At 43.6% G+C, this 11,675-nt stretch overlaps 2 protein-coding genes across 5 annotated transcripts; one reads left to right on the forward strand and one right to left on the reverse strand.

Moving 5' to 3' along the window:
- Positions 1 to 408: 408 nt before the first annotated feature.
- LOC117135871 (diuretic hormone receptor) lies at positions 409 to 11,203 on the forward strand. Of its 4 annotated transcripts, none has more exons than XM_033296407.1 (12): positions 409 to 794; positions 7,021 to 7,414; positions 8,836 to 8,953; positions 9,005 to 9,206; positions 9,262 to 9,358; positions 9,413 to 9,506; positions 9,565 to 9,725; positions 9,787 to 9,897; positions 9,964 to 10,149; positions 10,210 to 10,334; positions 10,538 to 10,588; positions 11,089 to 11,203. In XM_033296407.1, exons 2-12 carry the CDS (start codon positions 7,175 to 7,177, stop codon positions 11,183 to 11,185), a joined length of 1,482 nt encoding a protein of 493 aa, XP_033152298.1. In that variant the 5' UTR covers positions 409 to 794; positions 7,021 to 7,174; the 3' UTR covers positions 11,186 to 11,203. The 4 variants fall into 4 exon arrangements, with proteins under 4 accessions (XP_033152298.1, XP_033152300.1, XP_033152299.1 ...); XM_033296409.1 differs by lacking the exon at positions 11,089 to 11,203 and adding an exon at positions 10,866 to 11,007; XM_033296408.1 differs by lacking the exon at positions 10,538 to 10,588.
- A 2-nt stretch (positions 11,204 to 11,205) lies between these two features.
- Positions 11,206 to 11,653, reverse strand: LOC117135873. Its single transcript, XM_033296411.1, has 2 exons — positions 11,603 to 11,653; positions 11,206 to 11,545 (listed from the first exon to the last, which is right to left on the reverse strand). Exons 1-2 carry the CDS (start codon positions 11,645 to 11,647, stop codon positions 11,216 to 11,218), a joined length of 375 nt encoding a protein of 124 aa, XP_033152302.1. The 5' UTR covers positions 11,648 to 11,653; the 3' UTR covers positions 11,206 to 11,215.
- Between the last annotated feature and the right edge of the window lie 22 nt (positions 11,654 to 11,675).

An 11,675-nucleotide genomic window follows, 5' to 3' on the forward strand; every position in this document is an offset into this window, starting at 1 on the left:
ACAGTTAAATAAGCATTCTAAAGGGCTTTCCGAGTTCCAGGGTATTCTGGTGGCATGTTCCTGTTGGGAGTGGACAAAACCCATTTGGCGGGCCATTCAGTCTTAGTGTCAATTGCAGCTGACAGGCCATCGGAATCGCAATCACAAACGTTGCAATCGTCAATTGAATGCAAATACCGCAGAAAATGCCGGTCTCACCGCGAGCTTTTAGCTCTCTGCCTCTCCCACTTTTTCTCGTCGCTCTCTTGGCTCGAGCTTTTCAACTTGTTGCGGTAGTTTCGGTTCAACTGGTGTTGTATCCTGTAAGTGTGTGTGTGTGTGGAAGCCCCGATTGCTGTGTGGGTGTGCTTTTCCTCAAAGCTCGCATTTTCATCCGCCCCGTTGGCCGCAGTTTGGCGCTGTCTTTGGCCGCCTTTGGACGCGTGTGCCAGGTCGCCGTGTCTGTCGTTGGACTGCACGTAATCTTGGCCCGGCTGGTGCTCCTCCGATTATCTCGCCATCTCGCACAGAGCGCAGCATCCGCGTTAAATACCACGAGCGCCGCAGGCTTAATTCTGTTTTCCGTATTAGTTTCTGTGTTATTCCAGTTTTTTTTCGATTCGGTCGCTGTTTTCGGGAAGTATTCGATGTCATCTAAAATTAAACGTGTTCCCAAGTTCCTAATATGTGTCATTTCGCGATCGTGCGTGTGTGTTAACTAATGCAAACAAATAAATGATAATGATAAAAAGGCGATAAACGTTTAAAGCTCCGCACAAGAAAAGAGGTGCAAAAAAACAATAAGAAAACCCCATGTGAGTGCGAAGGAGGGGCGCTAATTCGTGAATTCGCCAGTTAGCTCGGGATGGGGCGTCAGATCGGGAGGCCCTGACCCCCAGAACGATCCCAAACATCCAGATCCAGCCGCAAAAGATCCATTCCTCGGCCGGTGCATAACAAATTGGGCAAATACCGCGCTGTCCGGGGCAACAAAAACATTCAGCAAAGCGCCACGGGTGGCGCACTGGGTCCAAATCCGTAACCAAATCAAAATCCAAGTGGCGATGATCACTTAGCAGCTTGCTCCCATTAGCAAACAATGGAGAAGTCCGCAAATAGACTTTAAATTGAAGAATAAACGTCTGATTAGACTCAATGGCCGTCGGATTATCCGCTGCCAGCATCACAAAAAGCGAAAAACAAATTTCCATGGTGAAGGCGGGGGGTCGTGGCGCGGAGGGAATCTTATATACACTTCTTTATGAAACACGACAAGAAAAACAACAGCTTACGTTATGGGCTTAGTTAACTAATATTTATATAATTTTAGCATGAGTCCTTTATGAGTCCTTTTTTGCATTTTGAGAAGCCTTTTTACAAGTAATTAGGTATATTTTCTTCTTTCAACTATCATTACTGCTATAAAATTCGCTGTAGCAGTAAATAAATAAAAAGAAATATAGATAAATTGTGGAAAACTTTGGAATCACGTGTGAATGTGAGGTGTGAGCTCAATGGTTTGGAAGACAAATTGCCCTATAAATAGTTTCTGGAAGTTCTTGAAAGTATTGTTTTATCTACGTTCGTATTGAATTGTTTGCCAGTTTCACCTCCCCACGATTTTATATCATATATGCAAATGTGTTTGCTCCATTTGCATGTTTACGACTCGGATTATCCGGATAAAGTGGGCCTCGAGGTGCTTGGGGACATCGTGTCCTCTATGAGCCCCCCTCCACCCGCTTCCCGCAGCCTGCTTCCTGCATCCTGCACTGCGATTTTTAATTAATTCCTATCCGGCGGGATGGGCATCCTCCAGCTATTTCTGAACTGCATTTGAGAATTCTGCCATAATGCATATTTCGATGTGCACCACGCCCACACATACATACATGCCCACAAACACTCACGCAGACACGATGTCGTTGTTGTTGAGCAAATATAAACACTTGTAATATTCACCCTTTATATTCATTCGCCAGCTCCACTCGCACCCCCCGATTCATTAGGCCCCCCCTTTGGCCCGGGTCCCAAAAAAGGTAAACAGGGGATGCGAAATCGCGACTGGCTTCGGGACTCAGCAGGGCGCAAATTGTTTGCGACTGACTCTCCAATATGAATTGTTAAGTAAATACGAAAATTTAATTATACTCGATTGTAAGAAGCAGGCGGCAATGTAAGTGGGCGAAAACTTTTGGGGGTTGGGGCTAAAATTAGCAAATGGCTTTCGAGTGTAAGTACGCCAATTTCGAGTGGCCTTTGTTCGATCTACTAACTCTAAATGCATTTTGTGTGTCAGGAAGTGAGTGACTTTGTTCGTTTGCCCTTTCCGTTAACCCCCCCCCCCTGATCTTCGACCTTGAAAACCTCTTACACAGAGACAAAATATAAGTTAAGCATAGAGGTTTTCGGTTTTATCATAGTTAAATTCACATATTTCTTCATAATTAAAGCAACTAATAAGCCATCAGACTTATATGTATATAATTGTTTTTTATGCAGACTTATACCTATTAATATCAATATAAATATAGAAAATACAAAGTAACAAATGATTCTGAAGTGCAAAGAAACTATTTGAGCTGACGACCCCAAAGGGCTGCTAATTGAGTATGCAAATTGATGGTTAATCAGATATTTGCTTTACATTTCCCCACTTTAAGTCACTATTTGCGCAGAGTTTTCGTCCCTGCCGCGGTTAGCTAATTGAATATATTAATGGCTATTGATTGCTCCCCTAGCAGCTGCTCCTGGCTTGGAATCCATGATGCTGGTGGTCCTTATCTATCTACCCCTTCTGCATACAGTGCCCCTGGAGCGCTGCTGCCATAAAACAGATAAAACAAACTTTGCATGAACTCATGAAATTTTAAAATTACATCATGTTTATGTATCTGAGCGTGTGTCCATGACGGGCTGGCATTATTATGCATGTTTTTGGGTATCTCCATGGCTCCTGCTCCTGTTCCTGTTCCTGCTCCTTGAACTCCCACTCCGACTCCAACTCACCTGCCCTGCAACAGGCAATAAAATGCCCGCAGCTTCGTTGCCAAAGTTGTGTGAAAATTGCAAATGAAAAGGGAAATATTTTTGTTTCATTTCGACTTTATTCAACTTTCCGTTTTGGCAGGGCATTAAAACATATTTACGATTCCGCACCGATGGCACCCCTGCAAATCCAATGCCGCCTGCGAGTTCAAAAGCATCTTCAGAATTTGTTATGCCGTTGTAAGCCAATAAAATTAGTAAGCATGTGAAATGAAGTCGTCTGGCAACGCGGCGTATGCTTGATATCGGTCCCAGTTGCTCATACGCCATGTGCTCCGGTGCTCCTTCTTCCCCCCAGTCTGTGTGTTTGGTTTCGTTTCAATTTTCTTTTAATTTGTAAACTTTCGCCGTGTCCGTGTGGGTGTAGGTGTGGATGCGGGTGGGTGTGTGTGTGTTTTGCTTGGCCTTAGACTACCTTGTCTCACGGGTTGATGGTCAAGAGGATAAGGATGACGATGCCCGGCATCCATCCATCCATCCATCCATCTATTTATTTGCCTTCGGACGGCCAAAACCATAAATATCGATATGATGCCGCCTGACTGCGTCTGCCATTCCATTGGCTTCGATTTAATTCGCCTCGATTCAATGCGATTCGTTTCGATTCGATTGGATTTGATTCTTCCGCCAGCTGACGTTGTCGTCGACTTCTGACTTCCATACACGCTTCGCTGGGCGGGCTCGTTCATTCATAAAGCTGTTGCCTTCCTGCTGCCCATAGTTTTTATTACCGCTCGTGTTTTTCAGCACATTTCATTTACGTGGTTTTTATCACGCTCCGCCATTGTCATATGGCATATGGCGTTGGCTTAATGTCTTTTAATTGATTCGAAGATAGTATAACTTTGCACTTCGGCGAAATTCATTGATAAGGCAGGCTGGAAATGACCATCCAATTGGTATATCGATAATGCCAAGATAACTCAACATTGAACATTGAACTTTAACATTAATGTTTGAAAACTACTATGCTTGGTATAGAGCTAAAAAGTATCTAAAATCAATATTCAGTTGGAAGATTCTGAAATTTATATATCTTACATTGATATTTCAAACTTATGTGCATAAGATTTTCAAGGAAGCTTTTGTTTTGTAATGTTCACCTGTGCCAGAAATATTCCAGAAATTTTAAATAAATATGTAATATGCTAATTTGGTTTCATAAACATAATGATTGTTTTTCCTGGCATTTATTGAGTAAAAGATGAAATATGCGCATGGTATTTGGGCCATCTTGCAGTACAGGAGCAATTTCTGATTTATGGATGACAATTAATCACTTTATGAATAAGCCATTTGAGTTGGATGGTTTTTCCATGTGTGAAGTGTCGGGAAGTTCCTTGTATTCCACTATCCCTGCAGTTCCATTGCCATAGTTTCGCTATTAATCGGCCCATTTTGATGGCCAAGCGCGCATGTTACGGATTGCATGTCCGTCTTCGTTGGCCTTTCCATTGCCCACATGCCGATTGCCAATTAATTTTCATTTGTTTTGACACTCCATAAATCATCGGAGGAGCAGCAGTTGTGGAACAGGAATGTTGGAGAGCAGTGTGCAGTGGCCAGTGAATATTAGGCATACGCCCTGTTGCACCAGCCGCAAGCACTGGATGCCCACGATTCATTTGAAACTTGGCGCTATTATTATTTACATTGGTCAAACAGTGCAAATGTTTATTTGACTACTGGGCAGCTAATTGTGGCGCATTTGGGGCCAGATTAGTTGCCCCACCATTGGCTCCAAATGACACGGATGCTGATGATTACGATGATCATCCTCATCATCATCAGCATCAGCAGCATCATGGCGATAACCACAAGCACGCGCTCGTCCAAATAATGCGCTTGTTTGCCAAGCCCATAAATAAATCGCTGCTTCTTTTTTGGATGGAGAGCTTAAGATTGTGGCATGACGACTTCTATGCCAGATGTTTGGCCATTTCGGGATTGAAGCCAAATATTTGCCTACTGAAAAGGCAGCGTGGGATGAGCGGTTTTGAGCGGTTTTGAGCAGGCGGAGTAGGCGGAGAACGGTGGTCGTTTCCAGGATCTGCTTTCAATTTAATTGAATCCCTACACAGAAAGCAAAGTTTCGATGAATGCTGTCATTCAACAGACATTTAAAGTCTATTCTCGAGAAATAGTTTCATTTTCATTGATTTCTCAAACAAAGGCATGAAATCGTTTGGAAATCAGAAAATCTATATTACAATTTATATATTTATATATCAATATATAAATGATGTATACAAATATACATTTTATTCCTAAGAAAAATGATTTTTATGAACATATTTTGCTTCTGAGTTGAAGCAGTGGTTTAAATGTCATATTTTGCCCATATTTAAGGTCTTAAAGAGCAAGTTTTTTCTCACGGAAAGAAAGGTACGCCTACTTTACATTTTCGGACGGATTCCGCGGTTTCCACCAACGCGCTGCAGGTGCAGCTGGTATTTCCTACCAGACCCGCCCTGTCCGAGATCAAAGTGGTTGGAGGCTATTTATAGGACGTAATTAGCCGGTCGGACATGGCCAAGATGGCCCATTCAACTGCACGGAGAACCCTGACATTCGCAGATATGGTGCCGACATGTGTGCATGGGTCTCCGGCCATGGGTCTCCGCCGTGTTATCATATCTCCCAACTTGACACTGACAAAGCTTCTGGCCAACTCATTAGCCTCCGGCAGTTAAAGTGGCTAAAGCTCTGTGCGTGAGTCGTGCCCAGATGAGATGCGATGGGATGGGATGAGATGTGATGAGTCGGCGACCCGGTGAACAGCTCGCTGCCATGGTATTTGTTCATTAATAAATAACTTGACACTCTTTGTTTTAATCACGGCGGCGCGGGGAATGGGAGCACGGGATCTCTACCCTCGTCGGAGGGTGTAGGTTTCCAGGTGGAAACGCACATGCACCTGGTTTACACATCTGTCACAGTCGCCCCCACCATCTACAATTAACGGATAAAGTTACTGCCGTCGGACTAGTTTAATTACTTTGTTGCTTAATTGTTGCATGTAATTGTTGTGCGTGGCGTTTGTTTTTATTTCTTCAACAAAGTGATAAACCTTTATTTCTTTTGAAAACTATTAACTGTCAAAGTTTCGAATGCAAAACTTGGCCTGCGACTAGAAACTTGATTTAATTGCACCGATTACCGCCCGAACTATCAGCTCCATCAAGTCCAATTAAATCTCCGACCAAGTATCTCACGAATGCCATCCAATCTCATTCCCACCCGTGCGAATCAGAATGTTTATCACTGGCATGCAATCTCCATTGCGACAGCTTACAGCAAACATTATCGAGCGGGAAAGAGTTATGGCTGCTAATGGGGATCTAATGGCTGGACGAGCCAATAATTGATCGGGGTGTGGGACCAAATATAATGACAGACGGTCTGGAACGATTTTCGAACGATTCAATTCGGCTGCTTTGGTCGTGGAAAAGTATTTCACTGGGTTCCTGCCCTTTGGTTGCCCATGACAAACCCACTACGATGTCCATAAAGATTGCGCCGCAGTTATCTGGATTTAATCTGAGCCCACTCCCATAAAAGAGAGCCACATGGGCACGTGATATTCGCATGTATTATTTATACAGATTTTTTTTTTATTATTTGTATACACTCTAACATAAAATGCGAAAACCATTCATCGTGGAAACTAAGAGTGTTTTTCCAAAAATGCTCTACTAGTTGCCAGGTTTCCTATATGTGGATGTATTTATTTTCCTCAATCAACACAATATGGACCCTTGAATTTTGGCCTTCTGGATAATTTGTTGAGTCACGGCAACCAAAAATATTTAACCAGCAAGCTAATAAATGCTTTTTATAATATATAGCATATCTCTATACCTGTATGAGCGAATGGAGGCTGTTCTGGCTTCTGGGTTGTGGACTTGAAATCAGTTTTCGCTGCTTTTTCGGTGGCCAAGACTCTTTATTTGAACTGATAACGAATACTTCTTTCTTGGCTTATTTGCGCAGATTCGTTTAATTGCGCATCGCACGGCGGAGAGGGAGAAAGTGCCCGTGAAGTGCCAGAGTTCAGGAGCGGAGACGCCTCGCTGACAGGTTCCTGCCGTCTTCCATATTGCACCAAGTGCTCTGAGAACTCACTATCCCGCACCGGCTCCCACACATGGCAGACGACGATTTGAGGGCACTGGTCGATAGCCTGGATGACGCCTCGCAGGAGGACCTGGCCAAGGTCATCGCCAACTTCTCCGTGGACATGCTGCAGCGGGCCAGCGCCCTAATTGGCGCCCAGCAGGGCAGCAGTGGGGGGCAGCTCCAGAACCGCACGCTACAGTGTCAGCAGCAGCAGCAGCGGGAGGAGGAGCAGGCGTCCCTGGAGGCCCTAGCATCTGGTGCCAAGCGGGTGAGTCTCGACGACTGTTCATGGGTTGGGCGTTGCCCGGTTCTTATCCCTCTCCGATGGATGGGGCATTAATTCCCTAGCACTCCACCTATTTGGTCATTCGGTCAATGCAATATTTAGTGCTCATTAGTAATTGACATGTTGGTCAATCCAACAACTCAGTTATTTAATGGCACACTAAACCACGTAATGTACTTGATTGCACATCGATAATCGTCTGTTTTCACATTTAGATATCTAACAATTATACAAAGTTAATAGAATCGCAAATATATGAATGCTACGATCATGGTTATAGTAAGATTCTAATCTGAAGATTGCTCTATTGTATCAATGTTTATATCAATCCATCATTTTCAATTGAATCATTAACGTTTTTGATGGCAATTCAAATAAAAAGCGAGCCGGCCAATAAATATTTCCTAATTAGCCATTGTTTGCCAAATGAATTCATCTCTTTGGCCGATTGAGGAATTTCCCAATTAATCGCACACGCTAATTGATCCATCTTCTGTTCCGAAATAATTGGCTTCAATCCATCCGCCCGTCAATCTCTTGCACTTTAAGTACGATACGATGAAAAACCAGGCCTGTAAACAAAACTAGACCCAAGGAAATCCACTTGAGGCTGCATTTAGCCATTTTTGTTTACACCGAATGCGCGATCAAGGGCGTTATTCCTCGAAAATGTCATAAAATGTATTCATACAAATGAGGAGGCTAATGAGTGAAAATCAGAAGAGCAAAGAAACAAATATTGACGGAGTTCCCAGTCCCAGTGTTTGGCTTATTCGTTGACAACTCACTTGTCGCGTGGCTAAGTCCGATCGCATTAGCTGTCGCAAAAAGCTTCCCGGGCTTATCAGTAATGGAAGACCACCATAAAAGAATTGACAATTTGGGGAATTCTTCGAAGAGTCTCCGTCACCTGATAAGGTCAATAAAAAATATCAATGGAGCTCTGTTTCTAACACCGCCACCATAGCGCGTCGCGATTAATTTGGCGCTACGAACTGGACTGGGTAAACAATCACCGGGTCGTATACTTAACGTTAATATATATATACATATGTACATATATACCTGGTGTATCCGTATGCACGAAATTGTTTAGCACGCCATTGCAAATATATAAATAAAGCGGTAGCTGGTGTGTGTGTGTAAAGTTTGGAAACTCAATTGATTAAAAAGAAAATCATGCGTCAGAGCTATAAATGCCCAGGATCCACAATGAAGGCATCATTATAATTACCGAGTCAGCAACGGGGCATAAATCTTATGTACTCTGATTTAATGGGTTTTGGGCTAGGTCAGTTGCGTTTACAGAAGGGAAACACTAATTATACTGCAGTAAATGCTCAACGAAGTTTACTTACTTATCATTGTTTATGAAATCTGAAATCGATTGTTATTTTTCACAGATTTTACAATGTCCCAGCTCGTTCGATTCGGTCCTGTGCTGGCCACGCACAAATGCCGGCAGTCTGGCTGTGCTACCCTGCTTCGAGGAATTCAAGGGCGTGCACTACGACACCACAGGTGGGTATTCCAGACTGGGCTAAATCATATATAAAAGCAATATATCCGCAGACAATGCCACCCGCTTTTGCTTTCCAAACGGAACGTGGGATCACTATTCGGACTATGATCGATGTCATCAGAACTCGGGCTCCATACCGGTGGTGCCCGACTTCTCACCCAACGTCGAACTGCCGGCCATCATATATGCCTGCGGTTATTTCCTGAGCTTCGCCACCTTGGTGGTGGCCCTCATCATATTCCTCAGCTTTAAGTGAGTTGTAGTGCCACACATGAGTTGCATCGTTTTCATGTTTAAAACTCTACAGAGATCTTCGTTGCCTGCGAAACACCATTCATGCCAATCTGTTCCTCACCTACATCACATCCGCACTCCTGTGGATACTCACACTGTTCCTGCAAGTGGTAAGATAAGCCGGAAAGTATACAGCCCTCTCCACTAATTAATTATTCACTTAGATAACCACAGAGTCTAGTCAGGCTGGCTGCATAACGCTGGTAATCATGTTTCAGTACTTTTACCTAACCAACTTTTTCTGGATGTTTGTGGAGGGTGAGTTCAAAGGCGGTATCAATTGAATTCCCTCGGTTTTATCATTTGCTTTTTATAGGCCTCTATCTGTACACGCTGGTGGTGCAAACATTCTCCAGTGATAACATTAGCTTTATTATCTACGCCCTCATTGGCTGGGGCTGTCCAGCCGTATGCATTTTGGTGTGGTCCATTGCCAAGGCATTTGCCCCGCATCTCGAGAACGAGCACTTCAATGGGGTAGGATACCAATTGCCACCTACCAAGATATGCTTGCTAACCTTTTCTGATTTTTCCCAAGCTGGAAATTGATTGTGCATGGATGCGTGAATCTCACATTGACTGGATATTCAAGGTACCTGCATCACTGGCTTTGCTGGTTAATCTAGTATTCCTCATACGCATCATGTGGGTGAGTACCCCGGTTAACTTCTGGCTTAAGTGCGTTAACTTCATGCTATTATATCATATCGTTCAGGTACTCATCACTAAGTTACGTTCCGCTCATACCCTGGAAACGCGGCAGTATTACAAGGCCTCGAAGGCGCTGCTGGTGCTGATACCTCTGTTTGGCATCACCTATCTGTTGGTGCTAACCGGCCCGGAGCAGGGTATCAGACGTAATCTCTTCGAGGCCATAAGAGCCTTCCTCATAAGCACGCAGGTATATAGATTAAGTGGCAGTCTTACCATAAACCTTGAACTTCGAAAATCCATTCTTTAGGGCTTCTTTGTGGCTCTGTTCTACTGTTTCCTAAACTCAGAGGTGCGCCAGACGCTGAGGCATCGATTCACCCGGTGGCGGGAGAGCAGGAACATCCATCGGAACAGTTCCATCAAGAATCGCAGGTGGGCTAACCAATCATTGAGGGGCGACTGCACTCATTTGGCATTCTAGCACATTATTGTTGTTGGATTGTATTTATATAACCCTGGCTGTCGACATATTGGCTTTTCACTATTTGCACTACCTAGTTGATGTGGCTATGGCTGATATTGTAGTTGTTCGCTGTTGTCGTCGTTGTCATTTAACCAATTAATTTCCATTTCAGGCATCGCGCCTCAAAAGACTACTCGCTGAGATCGCGAACCGAAAGTCTACGGTGCGTATACGCAATGCTCATGTATATGCTTTCTTCCTCTTTGACATCCACCCACCCAATTAATCCCAAAGTTAAATTGCACCCGTTCTCTAAATATACTAACACACTCGTACCAACTAAAGTGATCTTCTTAAAACCGTGCACTTCCCTACATGAGTTCTTAATTTTAAGTTTATTCTGCATGGTTGGTTGGCTTTAGATATCCTATTTGTTCTTATTTATTTTCTTGTGTTTCTGATTGGGGTTTTCCTTTTTTTCTGTTTATCGTTTCTTGTAGACTGACATCAACAAGTCCTATACCCACTGGACACTATGAATGAACACCATACACAAATATACGTATACGACATACATGTAGAGCACATCCGTTCGTCCCTAAGTATTGCATGATAGTTTACATTATAAGAGATCAGATTAAAGTATTATATTTTTTATAAACCAACGGGCCATTTTTATATTCTTTTAGTTGTTTCCCACGACTAATTATATTTGATTTTCAGCACGGAGGAATGTGTTATCTGTCTGCGTCCTTCGCCACACACGCGATTGGGATCTCTGCAACGCTACCACAGCATCGATATCACAGATTTTGTCTAGAGCTTATTCTTTCTGAAAAAGGGCATTTATTCAGTCCAACTCGTACCGCTGGAGGCGCTCGTAAAACTGCCCGAATACATAGCCCTCGGTGTCGTAGGTCCTATAAAGTCGATACCAGTCCTCGTTCACGTGCCGATTTGTGTAGACGGGGAGGCAATAACTGGGAAAGTAGTTAATCGATGTGTATCTTATCAAGTCAAACTCGCAGGGAGCATGCAACAGCATCAGATCGCCTTTGGCATCCGGACCGGGTTCATCGGAGCGAGGTATTCTCCGGATGACGTCAAAAGTGTCAGCAGGCAGCATTTGTTCCAGCAGCTTTTTCGACGTGGGCCGCTCATGACTTACTCGCATCCTCATCTGAAAAATGTTAGCCGATAAGTGAAAGGAACTCGAGAAGTATGCATCACAGCTTACCATCAAACAGAGGAACAGCATTTGAATTGTCTTGCATCGTCTCATGAAGTATGCTCCAGAGTTTCTGTATTAC

This window comes from Drosophila mauritiana, chromosome 2R (assembly GCF_004382145.1).
Source record: "Drosophila mauritiana strain mau12 chromosome 2R, ASM438214v1, whole genome shotgun sequence".
In the NCBI taxonomy this organism is placed as follows: Eukaryota; Metazoa; Arthropoda; class Insecta; order Diptera; family Drosophilidae; genus Drosophila; species Drosophila mauritiana.